At 43.7% G+C, this 17973-nt stretch overlaps 1 protein-coding gene across 1 annotated transcript; it reads left to right on the top strand.

Annotated features, from left to right (window-relative positions):
* The first annotated feature begins 1943 nt into the window (after window positions 1-1943).
* On the top strand, window positions 1944-17504 carry Ddx23 (DEAD-box helicase 23). The gene is made up of 17 exons (XM_046435827.2): window positions 1944-2077; window positions 6099-6307; window positions 6766-6876; window positions 9213-9306; window positions 9412-9477; window positions 10551-10689; window positions 10948-11081; window positions 11198-11310; window positions 11556-11699; window positions 11793-12018; window positions 12316-12461; window positions 13033-13210; window positions 13957-14199; window positions 14620-14771; window positions 14991-15099; window positions 15977-16151; window positions 16589-17504. Exons 2-17 carry the CDS (start codon window positions 6099-6101, stop codon window positions 16810-16812), a joined length of 2463 nt encoding a protein of 820 aa, XP_046291783.1. The 5' UTR covers window positions 1944-2077; the 3' UTR covers window positions 16813-17504.
* The last annotated feature ends 469 nt before the right edge of the window (window positions 17505-17973 follow it).

Here is a 17973-nt window from a genome sequence, read left to right as displayed (position 1 = left end):
CATAATTATCTAATTATGATAACTATATGATAATATAATTATCATAATTAGATAATCTAGTTATCTAATTATGACAACTATAATCCCATGGACCCCTTACTGTTGTAGCTAAACAAGAAACCACCAATATTCTTTACTAGACCCTCCTATCTCCATCTCCAGAGATATATATTTTTGAGAGAAATAGCAAAGTAAGAAAAAAAAGTATTCTTTTGTGTGTGTGTGTGGGGGGGGGCACTGTGGATTTACCCTAGGGATGCTTTACCACTGAGCCACATCCTCAGCCCTTTTTATTTTTAATTTTGAGACATTGCGTAGGGCCTTGCTAAATTGCTGAGGCTGACCTTGAACTTTTGATCTTCCTATCTCAGCCTCCCCAGGTCGCTGGGATTACAGGCCTGTGCCATCACAGCTAGCTACAACAAGTATTATTTAAGTTTAAAGTCTTATATGTGTTGTGAGATGTGTACACAAGTACTAGGAGGAATTCTATCACCATGAACTTGGACAATCTTTGTCACCTCTCTGAGTTTCAATTTCCTCATCGTTAAAGATAATGGAGATGGTATTCTGGAAATAGGGAAAAAGCATGGATTCTGAATTTTGAATGTAAATTAATCTGGAGTCAAATTCTGGTGCCATTCTTTTAACTATATGGACTTTGAAAGCATAATCATCCATCTGGGCTATAATGTTACAAGATATCACCCATATCACACTGTTATAATAAACTCAGTAAAATAAGTATCGAATGTTAAGTGTCCATTACTGAGCTGGGCACTTAGAAGATTCTCAAAAAATTCTCAATAAATAGCTCTTAAAGGTTCTAGCTTCCTTGGTCTGATTCTTAGTTGCGGTTCCAGTCTGTGAGTAGAGAGCCCTCTAGTGTTCATTTCGTGTATTACACTCAATAGATAAACTGCGTTCAGTTTTCTCTGCGCTAGAAGAGAAAGCGTGCGTGTCCTAGAGTTACTTTGGACCATTGTGCGTGATGTGATGCTCAATGTTTATCTACCTAGAGACCTTGCTTGAGAACTGAAAATATACTCGAGGAGAAAAAACAGACCTGCAGCCATGCAGATTGAAACAACAAAGGGGACAAAATGGAAAAATGTAAGTTATCTCAACAGTGGCAAAGATGTTCGTGTGTGTGTGTGTGTGTGTGTGTGTCCTTATTGGGATCAGAGAGAGGGCGGGAATTATGAATTCATGAGACCAAAGAAACAAAGTGAGCATATGATTTGGGGTAAAAAAAGCTCAGGGGAGGAATTAAGTAGGGGGAACTAGGAAGAAGCAGCAACAAAAATGAGATAACCCAGATCCCAAAGGGCAAGAAAATGAGGAAGCCAGGGTCCTATCTGGAATGTTAAGAAAACAGGTGCCTCAGCTCAGGAGATACCATCCTTCCTGGAGGCTTTTGGAGTCCAATGTGTTGGCTCATTTTGAGTTGTCCTAATAACGGGTTGTTCAGCACTCACCCAGTTGCGGGATATTATAGTAACCCAGTTACTCCTAAACCTGGGGTAGTTCCACACAATGAACTAACCCATTTGTGAAAAACTAGTCTACTCCTGGAACCTGATCGTTAGTTTGTCTAGTTGTAAAGTGTAACGACTAATAATTTCTGTAAAACGGACAGACTAATAATCTCTCAGAATTTTCGTAAAAACGCTCTTTTAACTACCGTTACTTCATTATGTGCTAGCATTAACTAAGGAAGCTCTAAATTACTTCGCTATAAGCCACCGGTCAGGATAATCATTAACTGTAGAGGACCAGCGCATTCGAAAAAGACTGTGCTGCGGGCTACACGCCCACAGAAATCTCTTCTTCCCGCAGACTCAAAGCTTTGACGGACCACATTGCCCAGCAGACCTCGCAGCCCGGCCGGCGCGCGCACCGTGCGTTCTGGGATTAGTAGTTCCCGACCTCACTGCCTGCCTGAGCGGAGCAGGCCCGGGGACTCGCCTTCCCAGCTTGCCGCGCGCCCGGGGTGCTCCTCGGCGACCAGGAAATGGGAAAGATGGCGACGGCTCAGCGACGTTGAGGCCGCGTTAGGCGGTTCAGAGACAGGGTGGTGAGTCCTGGGCGGTGGAGGCGGTCCCCACGGTCTTGCAGAGAGGGCAAGAGTGGGGTCCACTACTGTAGCCCCTGCTTCCGGGACGAGGCGGGAAAGAATGCTTTAGCGAAAGGGCACGAGCCCGGGAAGCTCTGGCGGGCAGGAGTGTAGGGGCGCGGGCCCCAGGGGTAGTGTTGGCTGCTGAGGGCTCACTCCCACGTCTCTGGACGATGTTACGAACCTAGACCTTTGCCCATGGGTACAGCGCCTGTGATATCCCTACTCCGACCTGTTCTTGTTTCAAATAGCCGGTGCTCCTGCCAAACTGTAACTCGTTTACTCCCCAAACCAGTCCATACCTTCCCGCCTCTGCACCGCCTGTATTATTTCTTTTGAGGGGAATTGCTTCTTTTCCGCGCCCTCAATTACACATCCTCAGATTCTGCCTATACGTAAAGGCTCAAAAGCCACCTACTCTGTGGAGCCTTCTAAATCCCTTTTTACAAATGAAAGGAAAAACTGCTGCTTTTGAACTCCTGTAATACTTCATCTGAGCCTTCATCTTGGTATATGTCTCATGGCCTCTGTTGTTCTAAAAGCTTCCTGTGGACAGAATTTCATTTGTAACTCACACAGCGCCTTGCACTGACCCTTGCTTATGGTACACGCTCGATAAATACTTAGATGAATGAAAAAAAAAAATCTGCCTTTTGCTTTACAAGAACAGAGGAACTCAAAGGTGTGGAGATTTAAGAGGAAGGCTGCTGGGAAGCATAGCCAGAGGTGGCCTGGTTATCTGTAATAAAAGTTGTCTATATTTATTCTCACTTTTCACTCGCTTCCAAATTCACTAGTCATGCTTATGCTCCCTCCTTGCCTTGAAACAGCTTTTGTCAAGGTCGCCAATAATTTCCATTTTTTCAAGTGTAATGGTTGCTTCTTTACTCCACTTGAATGGTACCTGACACAGTTGACCACAACCTCCTTTGGTTTCTGTATTGCTACAGTTTCCTTATATATATATATATTTTTCTTACTGGCTGCTGCTGCTTTCTCCTGTGTGTGTGTGTGTGTACACCCATGCGCATGTAATTTTTAAAAAATGTTTTCCATCTGTGGTTGGTGGAATCCACGGATGTAGAACCTTGGAGGGATATAGAGGGCTGACTGTACTGTAATAGCATTCTCAATGATTTTATATGTAAAAGTTACCAAAAGTAATTCCCAATGTAAAATTGGATCTTGTCACATCCTGTTTAAAGCCATTCTAAGGTTTCCATTGCAGTTAACTTGAAATTCAAGTTTCTTTGCCCTGTCCTAACTAATTTTCATGATTTACTCCTGCCTCCCTCACTGGACTCATTTCCAGTCAACCCCCTCACACACACACACACCTCCTCAGTCCCATCAGTCATACAAATCTTTTTAAACCTGTCCCAGAGTTTAGTACTTGCCGTCTCTTCTATCTAATAAGTTCTTTTCCCTGATCTTTGCATGGCTCTTTCTCTTCCATCATTCAGGTTTTAGCTTAAATGTCAATCAACTAAAGTTATTTTTCCCTTTTGGGGCAGTGGCACACACCTGTAATCCCAGCTACTCAGGAGGCTGAGGCAGGAGGATGGCAAGTTCTAGATCAGTTTGGGGCAGCTTAACTAGACACTGTCTCAAAATTAAAAAGACTGGGAATGTAATTCTCTTACAGAATACCTCTGGGTTTAATTTGCAGTATCCAGAAAGGTGGAGGTAAGGTGGCTCCCCATCATATCACCCTGTATTATTGATTTCATTAGCTCTTACTACTATTTGAAATTCTCTCTACTAGAATTTAACTTTTGTGAAGTCACAGGTTTTGTGTTGTTTACTACTCTATCTGGCACCTACTAAGAACTCAATGAATATTTGTTGAAAGAATGAATAAGGTCCAGGATACTTTCTTTTGTATTTTCTTACGAGTTATAAGAGGAAGAAATATAAGTATTTCTGTGTGATATGTGTGATGTGCAGATATAGAACAATATTTTTAAAGATAAAATGGGCTGCCTGCACTTTTTGAAAGTACTACTTGTTCATTTTTGTTTTCTTATTCTTACACATTTTCCTTTTTTTCAAACTATGTGGCAAGGAATGGCATAGGAAAGGAGGATTGTGCACTGAAGCTTAGGGAATTGATATTCTAGCTGGACCATTTGGATGATAAGTTCTGAGAAATGTATCCCAAGTCTTAGGGATGATGATTGTATTGATGATGATGGGGTAGAAGCAGATTCAGACTTGATGTCATTTTGGCTCCTGAATGAATTGGATTTTGTAGTCAAAGAAACAGTATAGCATGGTGTTCAGTGTCCCCCAGATAGGAGGGTAACAGATCAAATTCCTGCTCAAACCTTTCATGAGACTGGATAATGTAGATAATCAAGGCTGTGAGAATCTGAGGAGGGGATGTCAGTTGGGACTTCTAGTTTTGGGTACTTTTTTTGTGTGTGTGGTGCCGGGGATCAAACCCAGGTCCTTGTACACGTGAGGCAAGCTCTCTACCAACTGAGCTATGACCCCCCCAACCCTAGTTTTTGGTACATTCTTTTTTAAAGAGAGAGAGAATTTTTTAAATTAATATTTATTTTTTAGTTTTCGGCGGACACAACATCTTTATTTGTATGTGGTGCTGAGGACCGAACCCAGCGACACGCGCATGCCAGGCGAGTGCGCTACCATTTGAGTCGCATCCCCAGCCCCAAGTTTTTGGTACTTTTTAATGTTTAATTTTGAATCTATGAATTATAGATTCATGGGAAGTTGGGGAAAAATGTGTATGTAGGTCCTGTATACCCTATACCAAATCTCTCTAGTTAAAAGTGGTGGTACATTTCTTTAAATCTTTATACAAGTCTGATCATTCCTGCCCGACCCCTCTTTATTTAAGTGGTACTAGGAATTGAGCCCAGGGCCACTAGCACTGAGCTAAACCCAAACCTGAGACAGGATCTTAGTATGTTTCTTAGTCTGGCTTCAAACTTGTAATCCTAATGCTTCAGCCTCCTGAGTTGCTGGGATTAGAAGTGTGTACTACTGTATCCAGCTTTGTTTTTTCTTTTATTTATTTATTTTGATACCAGGGATTGAACCAGGGGGCTTAACCACTGAGCCACATCCCCCAGCATAGTTTCCCCATCCTCTTTTGCGATAGGGTCTCGCTACATTGCTTAGGGACTTGCTAAATTGCTGAGGCTGGCCTCAAACTTATGATCCTCCTGCCTCAGCCTCCCGAGTTGCTGGGATTACAGACATGCACCACCATGCCCAGCTGATCTCCTTTTAGGTTTTGTTTGTGCTGTTTATAATGTAAATCTCAAAGTTGAACTTTTCTCTTTTGAGCTCAAGATAGTTTATCTCCCTTAGATATATATATTGACTAATCCTGGCAGGCTAGCATACATAATATCCTCCTAAGATAAGCAATATGGGATATTTCTAGAAATTGTGGTACACTATTTATTCACCAACACATCTTTTTTTTTTTTTTGAGAAAAAGGAAAAAGGTTTATTGCTTTGCTAGCAAAGGAGAAACACAGGGGATTCCTGTCCCAAAGGCTGTGACTCTCATCAACACATCTTTTAATACTCTTAAAGTCTATTGAAATATGGTATACTCATTGTACATATTTAGAAGTGAATGTATAAAAAGGAATCCCAGCTACTTGGGAAGTGAGGTGGGAAGATCTCACGTTCAAGGCCAGCCTGGCAACTTACCAAGACCCTTACTCAAAATAAAAAATAAAAAGGACTGAGGATGTAGCTCAGCCCCCTTAGGTTCAATCCCCAGTATGCCTCAAAAACTGAAATAAAAATCCCAGAGTACAGTTTAGTGTGTAAGAATGGGCCTCTGGAGCCAAACTGTTTCTGTGTCCTCAGGTAAGTTAGTTTATATACCTGAACTTCAGTTTCTTCATCTCTAAACTAGGCAGACTATTATATCTACCTCAGGGTTGTTTTGAGATCTGAGTGAATTATGTGTAATAACCCCTACTCTTGCCTACAACAGATGGCAGGAGAACTGGCTGATAAAAAGGACCGAGATGCATCACCTTCCAAGGAGGAAAGGAAGCGATCACGGACTCCTGACAGAGAGCGGGATAGAGACCGGGACCGGAAGTCCTCCCCATCTAAAGATAGGAAGCGACATCGTTCAAGGGATAGACGTCGAGGAGGCAGCCGCTCCCGCTCTCGTTCCCGTTCTAAGTCTACAGAGAGGTGAAGTGACTTTGCATGTCTGTTACATGAGAAGGGAGGATACATTTCAAACTTCTTTCTTGGTTCCTTCAGTGCCTCTAGTATTAGACATCTGCTTTTTCTACATTAGTGTACTGCTATCCCAGTTGGACCTGCAAGTGTTTTCAGTTTTGTTCAGCTCTCAGAGGTTGAAAGAGAGCTTGTAAGATGAAAGTCCACATAATCAAGGAAGATAGTTAACATGTTTGCATAGTTGTCCATGGTCTGTCATTGTCATCATTTTTACTTAGCATTGCAACTCTTATCTATGAGATATTCTTCAAATTCTGTTGTTATTGCCCTGGGAAATATATTCCACAATTTGTAACAATCACTTCGGAGAGGAAGGTGCAGTTCTTGGTACAGAACCTTATCAGGGCAATAGTGAAGTAAGATACTCTGGAAATATCAAGTGATTTCTTAAGTTTGCTGTATTCCAGAGAACGACGGCACAAAGAACGAGAACGAGATAAGGACCGAGATCGGAATAAGAAGGACCGCGATCGAGACAAGGATGGGCACAGACGAGACAAGGACCGTAAACGATCCAGGTACCTTAGGGAATGAGAGTGGGTTTTATGGGGGTGTGCTCATCTCTTCCTTTCTGCATCTCAGTTATCTCAGCTTCATAGGAAAATTAATTTCTCTTAGCAGATTTTGTTGGTAGTTATTGCAGAATTGTCTTTCTAGAAAGTATGTGTTTTCTTTAGAAAGTATAATGGTTAGTAAAGTCACATTTTGAGGCTCAACTTGTGCTTGGAATTTAGAAATTAGTTTGAAAAGGTTATTAGCCTACAAAACACTCCTGTAGCTCCATTATATCATTCAATTTCCTACCCAGGATATACAACATATATTTGTTAAAATAGCTTAATGTCACTGGGCATGGTGGCACACTCCTGTAATCCCAGCAAGTTGGGAACTTGAGGAGAATTGCAAGTTTGAGAACAGCCTCAGTAATTTAACAAAGCCCTCAGGAACTTAGCAAGACTCTGTCTCAAAATAAAAAATAAGGGCTGCTGGGCTGGGGTTATAGCTCAGTGGTAGAGCACTTGCCCAGCATGTGTGAGGCACTGGGTTTGATTCTTAGCACCACATATAAATAAATAAAAATAAAGGTTCATCAAGAACTAAAAAAAAAAAAAGGAGCGGGTGCTGGGGATGTGGCTCACGGATTCAGGGCCTTTCGGTTAAATCTCCAGTGGTCCCCCTCCCTGCCCCATAGCCTAATGTTATGGGGCATGGTGGCACACACCCCTAATCCCAGTTACTTGGGAGACTGAGGCACAAAGATCACAAATTTGAGGCCACTCTGGGCATTTTAGTTAGCGTTTTGCTGCTGTGACCAAAAGATCTGACAAGAACAGTTACAGGAGGAAAAGTTTATTTGGGAGCTCACAGTTTCAGAGGTCTCAGTTGATAGATGACTGATTCCATTTCTTGGAGCTTTGACTGCAGCAGAATATGGCAGAAGTGTGTGGTAGAGGAAAGCAGCTGGGAACTTGGCTCCAGGAAGCAGAGAGAGAGCTCTGCTCAGTAAGGACAAAATGTATACCCCAAAGGCAGATTCCCAGGGACCCATCTCCTCCAGCCACATCCTCTCTGCCTACAGTTACCACCTGGTTAGTCCCTACCAGGGGATTAGGTTAAGAATTAACGTAGGGCTAGGGATGTGGCTCAAGAGGTAGCGCGCTCGCCTGTCATGAGTGGGGCACTGGGTTCGATCTTCAACATCACATAAAAATAAAAAAAACAGGGGCTCCGGATGTGGCTCAAGCGGTAGCATGCTCGCCTGGCATGCATGCGGCCTGGGTTCGATCCTCAGCACCACATACAAATAAAGATGTTGTGTCTGCCGAAAACTAAAAAATAAATATTAAAAAAAAAATTCTCTCTCGCTCTCTCTAAAAAAATAAAAAAATAAAGATATTGTGTCCACCTAAAACTAAAAAATAAATATTTTTTTAAAAAGAATTAACCTAATTAGGTTAGGTTAGGAATTTCATGACCCAGTCATTTCACCTCTAAACTTTATTGCATTGTCTCACACATGAACTCTTGGAGGACACCTCATATCAAACCCATAACACTGGACAACTTCGAAAGACCCTGTCTCAAAATAAAAAAAAGGATTAGGGATGTAACTCAGTGATAAAGCACCCCTGAGTTCAATCCCTAGTACCTAAATGAATAGAATAGAATAGCTTAATGTCCCAGTGTTTTGATCTCTTTCCTTTGGAAACTTTCTATGTAAAGTTCTTATCAGACCCTGGATAAGGCAAAGGACAGAATACTTAAAACAGAAACTCAGTGGGATTGTTTGAGATCTCTTGTAGATTAAGCATGTAGCAGGCGTGGGGAAAGGCTTGCTGGCGTAGATAGTAGGGAAAGATGCTGAGTGCTGGATATAAATGGTAGTATTTTCTTGGCTTGTAGGGGTTGCCAGGTAGGCTCAATTCATTGTGTATTATAAAATTAAGAGTTTTTTCTTTTCTTTTTTTTCCCTGAGTGCAACTGCTTTATTTTGTGGTGCTGGGGATTGAACCCAAGACCTTGTGTATGTGTTTACCACTGAGCTATACCCCCGGAGCTGGAGAAAACATTTTTGACATTAAAAGAGAAGGCCCACTTCCCAGAAGACATTGGTTTCAGAAAAGGAGATTCAGGTAGAATAGGGCTAAGAAAATGCCATAATTAGATATCAGAGTAGGCAGAGGGGGACCTTGCCTGCCAAGAGAGCCTTAGGACATGATGGATAACCATGGGCTAGGCCATCTTGTTGAGTTATGAGGAAACTTCCTTCATCCTCTTGGGGCTCAGTCTATATCTCATCCAGGAACTAGAATAAGACAGTGATATAGACCTTTCTTGTTCTTTTTCCTTAAAGTTTATCGCCTGGCCGAGGAAAAGATTTTAAATCTCGGAAGGACAGAGACTCTAAAAAGGATGAAGATGATGAGCATGGTGATAAGAAGCCTAAGGTAAAAAAGAAATAATTTTTTCGTCTTCCTGCAAAGTGTAGCCCTGCTTTGTTGGTCCAATGGAAGAGAGCTTCTATGGAATGAAGTCCTGTGTTTTGTCTTCAGGCCCAGCCACTATCTCTGGAGGAACTTTTAGCCAAGAAAAAGGCTGAGGAAGAAGCTGAGGCTAAGGTAAAAACTTTGGGGTCTCTATTAGCATACTCTGGGTGACATAACAAAATACCATAGTCTGGGTAGCTTTAATAATAGACATTATTTTGAACTGGGTTAAAGTTGTGTTGGGGACCGGGGTTGTGGCTCAGTGGTAGAGCACTTGCCGAGCATATGTGAGGCACTGGGTTTGATCCTAGCACCACATAAAAATAAGCAAAATAAAGATTGTGTCCGTCTACAACTAAAATAGTATTAAAAAACAAAAACAAAAACAAAAAACTGGGTTAGGTGGTTCATACCAGTAATCCCAGCCACTTAGGAGACCAAGGAAGGAAGATTACAAGTTTGAGGCCCGCCTGGGCAACTTAATGAGATATTGTCTCAAAAAATAAAATAAAAGGGCTGGAGATGTAACTCATTGGTACAGTACTTGAGTAACATATGTGAGAACTTGGGTTTAGTCTCCAGAACTGAAAACAAGAAGATGATGATGATAAGAAGACGAAACCTCAAATTTCACAATTTCAAATAAAAAGATTTTAAAAAGAAGTCCAAGGTCAGGATATCAGTAGAGTTATTTCTTCTGAAGCCCCTCTTCTGGCTGTGGATTTTTTTTTTCTCTGTATTCACATGGTCATCTCTTTGTGCACATGTGTCCCTGGTGTCTCTGTGTGTTCAAATTTCTTCTTTTTATAAGGTCCCCAGTCCTATTGGATTAGGTGGCCTAATCCTACCTTGGTGGTCTCATTTTAATTTGATTTCTTCTTTAAAGGTCCTGATCTAAATACAGCCAAATCCTGAGGTACTGCGGATTAGGAATTTAACATGTGAATTTGGGAGTGTACATAGTTCAGCCCATAACAGGATCCTAGGCCTATTTGTTTTCCTTAATAGGCTTAATGCCTTTGCAAATATTTTGGGGGGATTCCATGTAGTCTTCCTAGCAGTAATGTGATTGTTCCCTGCTCCCAGATCACAGTTCCCTCTTTATTTTATTTTTTTGTGGTGCTGGGGACTGAAACCAGGAGCTTAGATGCTATAGCCAAGTGTGCTCTACCACTGAGCCATATCCCCCACTCTTTGTTTTGTAGCCTAAGTTCCTCTCCAAAGCAGAGCGGGAAGCTGAAGCTCTAAAGCGACGGCAGCAGGAAGTGGAAGAGCGGCAGAGAATGCTTGAAGAAGAAAGGAAGAAAAGGAAACAGTTCCAAGACTTGGGCAGGAAGATGTTGGGTTTGTTTTTCTATCCTGTGTGGAAAGGGTGGGATAGGATTATGGTGTCACTTAGAAAGAGAGAAACCTGTTTGCTCCAGAATTTGGAAGAGGGAAGGATGGTGGAAATTTATGAGAAAAATATCTTTTTTATTAGATCTCCCTTGTATAATAAGTCTATTTCTTTTTCTTCATTTGGTATTGTCTGGATTCCCTCCATTCCCTTTCCTTTTTACTTCCACTGAATTCTTCTGCAACTTTTCTTTCTTTGGTCTGCAGAAGACCCTCAGGAAAGGGAACGCCGGGAACGAAGGGAGAGAATGGAGCGGGAGACCAATGGAAATGAGGATGAGGAAGGTCGTCAGAAGATCCGGGAAGAGAAGGATAAGAGCAAGGAACTGCACGCTATTAAGGTGCAGGCCTTGGCTTCATCTACACACACACACGAAGAACAGTTATTTGGCCATTCTGGCCTCTGTATGTGAGAGTTGAGCCTTGAAATTGACTGGGTTTTGTGCTGTCCGGGCAGGAACGTTACCTGGGTGGCATCAAAAAGCGGCGTCGAACAAGGCATCTCAATGATCGCAAGTTTGTCTTTGAGTGGGATGCATCTGAGGACACATCCATCGATTACAACCCCCTGTGAGTAGCTTTGGCCTGAGTCCCTTGTCTTCGACACTAGGCAGCCCTAGAGAGAGAGAGAGCTAGTGGTGACAGAGGTAGATAAAAAGTAAGATAAAACTGGGATGGGAAAATTGGTAATACTCAACCAGCTCTGGGAGAGGAAAGATGCTGGTCAGGGAGAACTGATGCATATGGACAGTCTATCTTTACCCTCTGCTGCTACAATAGCTCCTCCTTTTTTTTTCTTCCTATCTCAATTCTAGATACAAAGAACGGCACCAGGTGCAGTTGTTGGGGCGAGGCTTCATTGCAGGCATTGACCTAAAGCAGCAGAAACGAGAGCAGTCACGCTTCTATGGAGACCTAATGGAGAAGAGGCGAACACTGGAAGAAAAGGAGCAGGAGGAGTGAGTAGTTGAGGTGGTTGGACAGAGCCCAGAGTTTCTCCAGAAAGGAGGTAGAAGTTACTGATTCCATTTAATCCTTGCATTCTGCTCCAGAGCAAGACTCCGAAAACTTCGAAAGAAAGAAGCCAAACAGCGCTGGGATGATCGTCATTGGTCGCAGAAGAAGTTAGATGAGATGACAGACAGGGACTGGCGGATCTTCCGTGAGGACTATAGCATTACCACCAAAGGTGGCAAAATCCCTAATCCCATTCGATCCTGGAAAGACTCTTCTCTGCCCCCACACATCTTGGAGGTCATTGATAAATGTGGCTATAAGGTAAGAAGGGACAATTGACCCAGGAGACCAGCCATGTTCCTACAATCTTAATTTGGGAATAGAGAATTTTGTTCCTTGATTATTTGGTATCTTCTCTGCCCTTGGGCACCAAAATGACCCTATCTGTCACTTTCTGGTGGAAGTATTGGCCATTTAGGGATTGTGTTTCTTTTTGTGCCCCTTTCCTGTGAATTGTACTGTGTCCACCCAAATACATTGTGCTGGCACATTGCCTGCTATGTTAGCAGTAGCTTGGGTAGTACATGCACCCATTATTCTTTCTTTGGGTCACTGCAGGAACCAACCCCTATCCAGCGCCAGGCAATTCCAATTGGGTTACAAAATCGTGACATCATTGGTGTGGCTGAGACTGGTAGTGGTAAAACTGCAGCCTTCCTCATCCCGTTGCTGGTCTGGATCACCACACTTCCCAAAATTGACAGGTAGGTTCAGCTGGCTTCAGTTGGAGTGAGTTTGGATTGGTAGGAGAAGTGAAAATTGTAATGTTTGTTGAGGTTTTTGTGGGTTTTTTGTTGTTGTTGTTTTATTGTGTTTTTGCAGTGCTGGGGATTGAACCCAGGGCCTTGCATGTGCTAGGCAAGTGCTCTAGTACTGAGCTACATCCCAGTCCCTGGTGTTGTCTTTCTAAGTCTATAATCAGAAGCTGCCTTCTTTATTTTGGGTTGGATATGAGTGAATAATTGGATCATGATATCAAAGAAGTATATGCTTGTTGCTGGCAAGGATCAATCAAATTTGTTATTCTGGAGTCTTTAATTTTTTTTTTTTTTTTTTATGTCAAACCCAGTGCCTTTCATGTGCTAGGCAAGCATTCTACCACTGAGACACCACCCCAGCCCTGGAGTCTTTAATTTTTAAGTGGGATCCCTACATTCTTTTCCCACAAGCCTCCCTATTCCCATAGTTAGCCTTAAAAGTGATTTTGTCTTGCTCCTATTGTGGTTGAATAAGAACCAAAGCTCATGAAGCTGTGGGACACCCCATTTACCACAGGATCGAAGAGTCAGACCAGGGCCCTTATGCCATCATCCTGGCTCCTACTCGTGAGTTGGCTCAGCAGATTGAGGAAGAGACCATCAAATTTGGGAAGCCGCTAGGCATCCGCACTGTGGCTGTCATTGGTGGTATCTCCAGAGAAGACCAGGGCTTCAGGCTGCGCATGGGTTGTGAGGTTTGTTTCCCTTGCCAGCAGCCACCTGCTGTTTGGGAAGGCTCTCTCTCTTGGGCATTTGTTTCTAGTTTCTGGAATAGATGTGCAGTAAAATGAAAAAAGGGACTAGTTTATGTATATGTACTACTTATTCAGATCTTATGCACCATGGGTCATACTGCATGTAATGCATAAATATTAGCTTATTAATTCTCACAACAAACATGAAAACAGGGAGTGGGATCACCATTTTATAAATGAAGCTGAGACCTGGGTTAATAAATTGCCTGAAGTCCCACATAGCTGGCTAGCAGCAGACAAAGTGGAGGTTCATATCCAAAGCCTGTGCTCTTACTACTTTGCCAGCCCACATCATTGACTTTGCATGTTACCTTCCTGTCAGGAAAGAGGATGTGAGCCTTTTAGAAATCGGTAGGAATTGAGTTGTGCAAACTTCTCAGTGGCATCTCTTCATGCAGCCACTTTCAAATATTAGTCTCTCTCCTATATAGAAAGTTCCTTCTGATTTTTGCCTTCTCTATCTAATCTCTGTCTTACTTTAGAGACCCCATTTATTTATTCCTGAGGTAGCAAAAATTATTTCATATAAGTTCTTAGGAATTTTTATACTACCAAACTCATCTAGAGGTTGGGTTCCAAGTTCCTTAGCACTGGAGGTCTGTTACTCAACTGGGTGGATAGTTCACATCAGAGAAAAGAAGGGGTTTGCCTTCTGGGGCCGTATATAATTACAGAATACTCCCTAGATCGTGATCGCTACCCCGGGACGTCTGATTGATGTACTGGAAAACCGTTACCTAGTGTTGAGCCGCTGTACCTATGTGGTTCTGGATGAGGCAGATAGGATGATTGACATGGGCTTTGAGCCAGATGTCCAGAAGATCCTGGAGCACATGCCTGTCAGCAACCAGAAACCAGACACAGATGAGGCTGAGGATCCTGAGAAGATGTTGGCCAACTTTGAGTCAGGAAAACATAAGTACCGCCAAGTAAGACTGCTTCCCTGGGTTGGGAAAAGTTGGGCAAGTTCCTACACCTGCTTGTAGACTCTTTTTGCCTTATATAGGCTCAGAGTACGTGTTTCTGGAATGATAAGGTGTGCCTAGGTACAATCCTCTGACAGTCTTTATGGCCTTTTAGCTTAGTCCTGAAAAAATTATTTCAAAAAATCATGCTACTACCCAGGACAACAGGTAGCAAATGCTCTAGCCCTTCTTGTCATTGTAGGATGTAAAGTGCCTGAATGTACAGGTATTGGGGAAAAATAGGAAAGCAAAGGACACTGTTCCTAAGGTGATAGCTATCAAACTTAGAGTGGAACACATTTTAGATTCTTTTTAGTTTGTGGTGATAGTGGGATATGTGATTATATCTGCCTGGGCCCAGGGCTGAGCCTCCTGTTTTCTTAGACAGTCATGTTCACTGCCACCATGCCCCCAGCGGTGGAGCGTCTGGCCAGGAGCTATCTTCGGCGACCTGCTGTGGTATACATTGGCTCGGCAGGCAAGCCCCATGAGCGTGTGGAACAGAAGGTCTTCCTCATGTCAGAGTCAGAAAAGAGGTATGGCGACAGCTGAGCTGGGGAAACTGGTGGAGAGAGGAAGTGCTTTGAGAACTTCTTCCAGTGCAGTCACTGCTGGGCAATTGTTCTGCCATGTTGAAGAGTTTGTTTTCTTTTTTAGAATGCCATTGTCATTTAAGATCCTGAAATTGGTGTTCACAGGTCAGGGTTGGGTGTTTCACTTAGAGTGGGAAATATGCATCTCATTTTTCTCCCCAGGAAAAAGCTGCTGGCAATATTGGAACAAGGCTTTGATCCACCCATCATCATTTTTGTCAATCAAAAGAAGGGTTGTGATGTGTTGGCCAAGTCCCTGGAGAAAATGGGGGTATGTTTGGCAAGGGAGAGCAGCAGTCTCTGTGGCTGCTTTTTGACACTGGGGGTGGGGGCAGTCCCTTAGGCACCTACTTTGAGTTCTCATCCTTTAACCTTTCTAACATTCAGCCAATCAGGGCCAAAATGAAAAGAATGTTTGAGGAGAACTAAGGCAGTTGCTAGGACTCCCTGTCCATTCCAGCTACACCAGCCAAAAGCTGCTGTGGGTCTTCATCCAAGTAGGGTGTGGGCAGAAAGAGGTTTTTGAGATATATCTTTTTTTTTTTTTAAATATTTATTCATTTATTTTTAGTTTTTCGGCGGACACAACATCTTTGTTTGTATGTGGTGCTGAGGATCGAACCCGGGCCGCACACATGCCAGGCGAGAGCGCTACCGCTTGAGCCACATCCCCAGCCCGAGATACATCTTAACAGGGTCTGAGGGTGTGGAATAGAGTTGGGTTCATGCTGTTTGTATATGTTTGGGAGTGGAGATAATAGGGTCAGGAGGCAAATATTGATAATCAGTGCCCTTGACAGGGAGAGTTTTTGTATCCTTGACCTTCAATTCTTCATCTTCCTTAAATTTCCTGATCCCTGCTTTCCACCCTAATCTCTCCTAATTCTCTGAGAACTTCTCACCTGATTCCAACCACCCAGATGCTTTGCCTTTGACCTTACTCTGTCCGCCTCTGCCACGCTCTGTTCCCTCCCATCCCTTTTTTCACTTCACCTGTTCTTTCCTCTCTTTGAATTGTATTCTTTCTCTTGCCTCCTTCCCTTTTCCTACCTGCTGTTCTCCCCAACCCTTCCCCTCCATCCCCATTCTCTTTATTTTTGTGTCTTCCCATATTCCCATTATTGTCTACCTTACCATTCTTCCAACAGTACAATGCTTGTACACTGCATGGTGGAAAAGGTCAGGAGCAGCGAGAATTTGCGCTGTCCAACCTCAAGGCTGGGGCCAAGGATATTTTGGTGGCTACAGATGTGGCTGGTCGTGGTATCGACATCCAGGATGTGTCTATGGTTGTCAACTATGATATGGCCAAAAACATTGAAGGTAAGTGCACAGGAAAGCAGCTTTAATTCAGCGTAAGGTGAGACTCTAGGTCCTTCCACTTAGGGTCAATGCTGTTCTGAGGAGCTCCCAGCTTCCAGTCTGGGTACACCGGTCCTGATGAGAAAAGCTCTTGCCCATCAGCTCGTCTGGGTTGGTTATCCTAGTACATGGAATAACACTTCTGTCTTCAGGGTTATAGAAAAGAATGGGGCTAGGTGACACTTGGTGTAGTAGGATGATCATAGTCAGCAGTGGGAGTGGGGAGACAGCAGTGGAAGGCTCTGTGGGAGCATCAGATATGGGCAGGGTAAGGTGGATTCTCTGCTCATAAAGGTTCATGGGGGATAGGAGTGGGTGCCTTTAGGAGTAGATGCTTCATACAGTGCCCACCAGGGCATCTGGCCTGGTCCCAGGGTGATATTCCTCCTGCTCCCCAGATTATATCCACCGCATTGGCCGTACGGGACGAGCAGGCAAGAGTGGTGTGGCCATCACCTTCCTCACCAAAGAGGACTCAGCTGTGTTCTATGAGCTGAAGCAAGCCATCCTGGAGAGCCCAGTGTCTTCCTGTCCCCCAGAGCTAGCCAACCACCCAGATGCTCAGCACAAGCCAGGCACCATCCTCACCAAGAAGCGCCGAGAAGAGACCATCTTTGCTTGACACAGCACTCCTCCAGTGGGTTTAAGGACATGCTGTGAAGCTGCGTGATGCCTGTTCTTTAAGACCCTCACATTCCTCTTTCCAGGTTCTCAGTCTTGGGTTATGGGAGCTTGGAAACAATCAGACTCCCTGGCTTAGACCCTAAGGTCGGAGGCCTGAGTGAGACTGCAAAACGATAGGAGGATGCTGTGGGAGGCAGGGAAAGCACAGATGTTAGGCTCAGCTTTGCCCCTTTGGGGGGTTTTCACATTGTACTGGGCCATGAACTCTTCCCAGTTTATAGGGCAACCTGCTGGCACTACCCCCAAGACTGAACACATCTGGCTGCCTGCGTTAGGATCTTCTTCGGCAAGGACTTGACAGTGTAACCATGTGCATTGCAGCGATGCTGTTGCCCTAGATAACCCAGGGGATCTGGCACCATGAGGATTGTGGACTGTGGACTCTGTCATTTTGACAGCTGTTTTCCCATTTGGCATATAAAACAAGTCAAGAGCCTTTAGAACTGTGCACAGCCCTGTGCCAAGGGGTGCTGTGCACTCTAGGCATCCCTCCCCCAGGGAATTTTTTTAGTAGATGTGGGGACAGGGTGAGCTGGCTGTGTTCATCTTTAAGTCACTGAGTGAAATTTCTGTTTTCTATTCTCTGAGAAGATGAGTTTGTATGTTCTGAGAATAAATAATGAATATTAAGGCTGTGTCTAGTTCTAGCCAAACTCATCTCCCTAGGTTCCCTGATAATATAGGACAGGAAGGACAACATTGGGCACAGTGGGTTGTTTGTGAAAATGAAAGTCACATCCAGCGAGAAGCCTAGGGTCTCAGCTTATATTCTTTCTAAGTTGTAGATAGCACTTGAGGGGAGACGGAAAAGCCATCACAGCAGGATCATGATGCATCTCCCCTCTCCTGCTTGAACCTCATGTAACTTGTGGCCCTAGCTTGGACACCACCTAGGGAGCTTTACACAAGGATCAAAAAGGAAAGCAACTGTGAAATTGGGCGGGTAAGGCAGTCTGAACCACTCTTAGACCCTGTCACTATGCGCCTGACACCTTGTCTTTGCTTGAGGATTCCAGTTACTGGATATACCGCCCATGGGAGGGGAGAATGAAGGAGGAGTGGTGCTATTCCCACCCACGCCCCTCTTATGCAAATGTTC

The sequence above is a fragment of the Marmota monax genome, unplaced genomic scaffold, assembly GCF_021218885.2.
Source record: "Marmota monax isolate L192 unplaced genomic scaffold, Marmota_monax_Labrador192_F-V1.1 WCK01_AAM20220418_F8-fsc00012, whole genome shotgun sequence".
In the NCBI taxonomy this organism is placed as follows: Eukaryota; Metazoa; Chordata; class Mammalia; order Rodentia; family Sciuridae; genus Marmota; species Marmota monax.
This window is presented reverse-complemented; position numbering and strand designations above follow the sequence as displayed.

Excerpts from the sequence above, each read along its gene's own strand:
- Ddx23 (XM_046435827.2), top strand. The coding sequence starts at position 6,099 with ATGGCAGGAGAACTGGCTGATAAAAAGGACCGAGATGCATCACCTTCC. Across the intron at positions 9,307-9,411 it reads ATGGTGATAAGAAGCCTAAG|GCCCAGCCACTATCTCTGGA; the intron begins GTAAAAAAGAAA and ends TTTTGTCTTCAG. Across the intron at positions 12,462-13,032 it reads ACACTTCCCAAAATTGACAG|GATCGAAGAGTCAGACCAGG; the intron begins GTAGGTTCAGCT and ends CATTTACCACAG.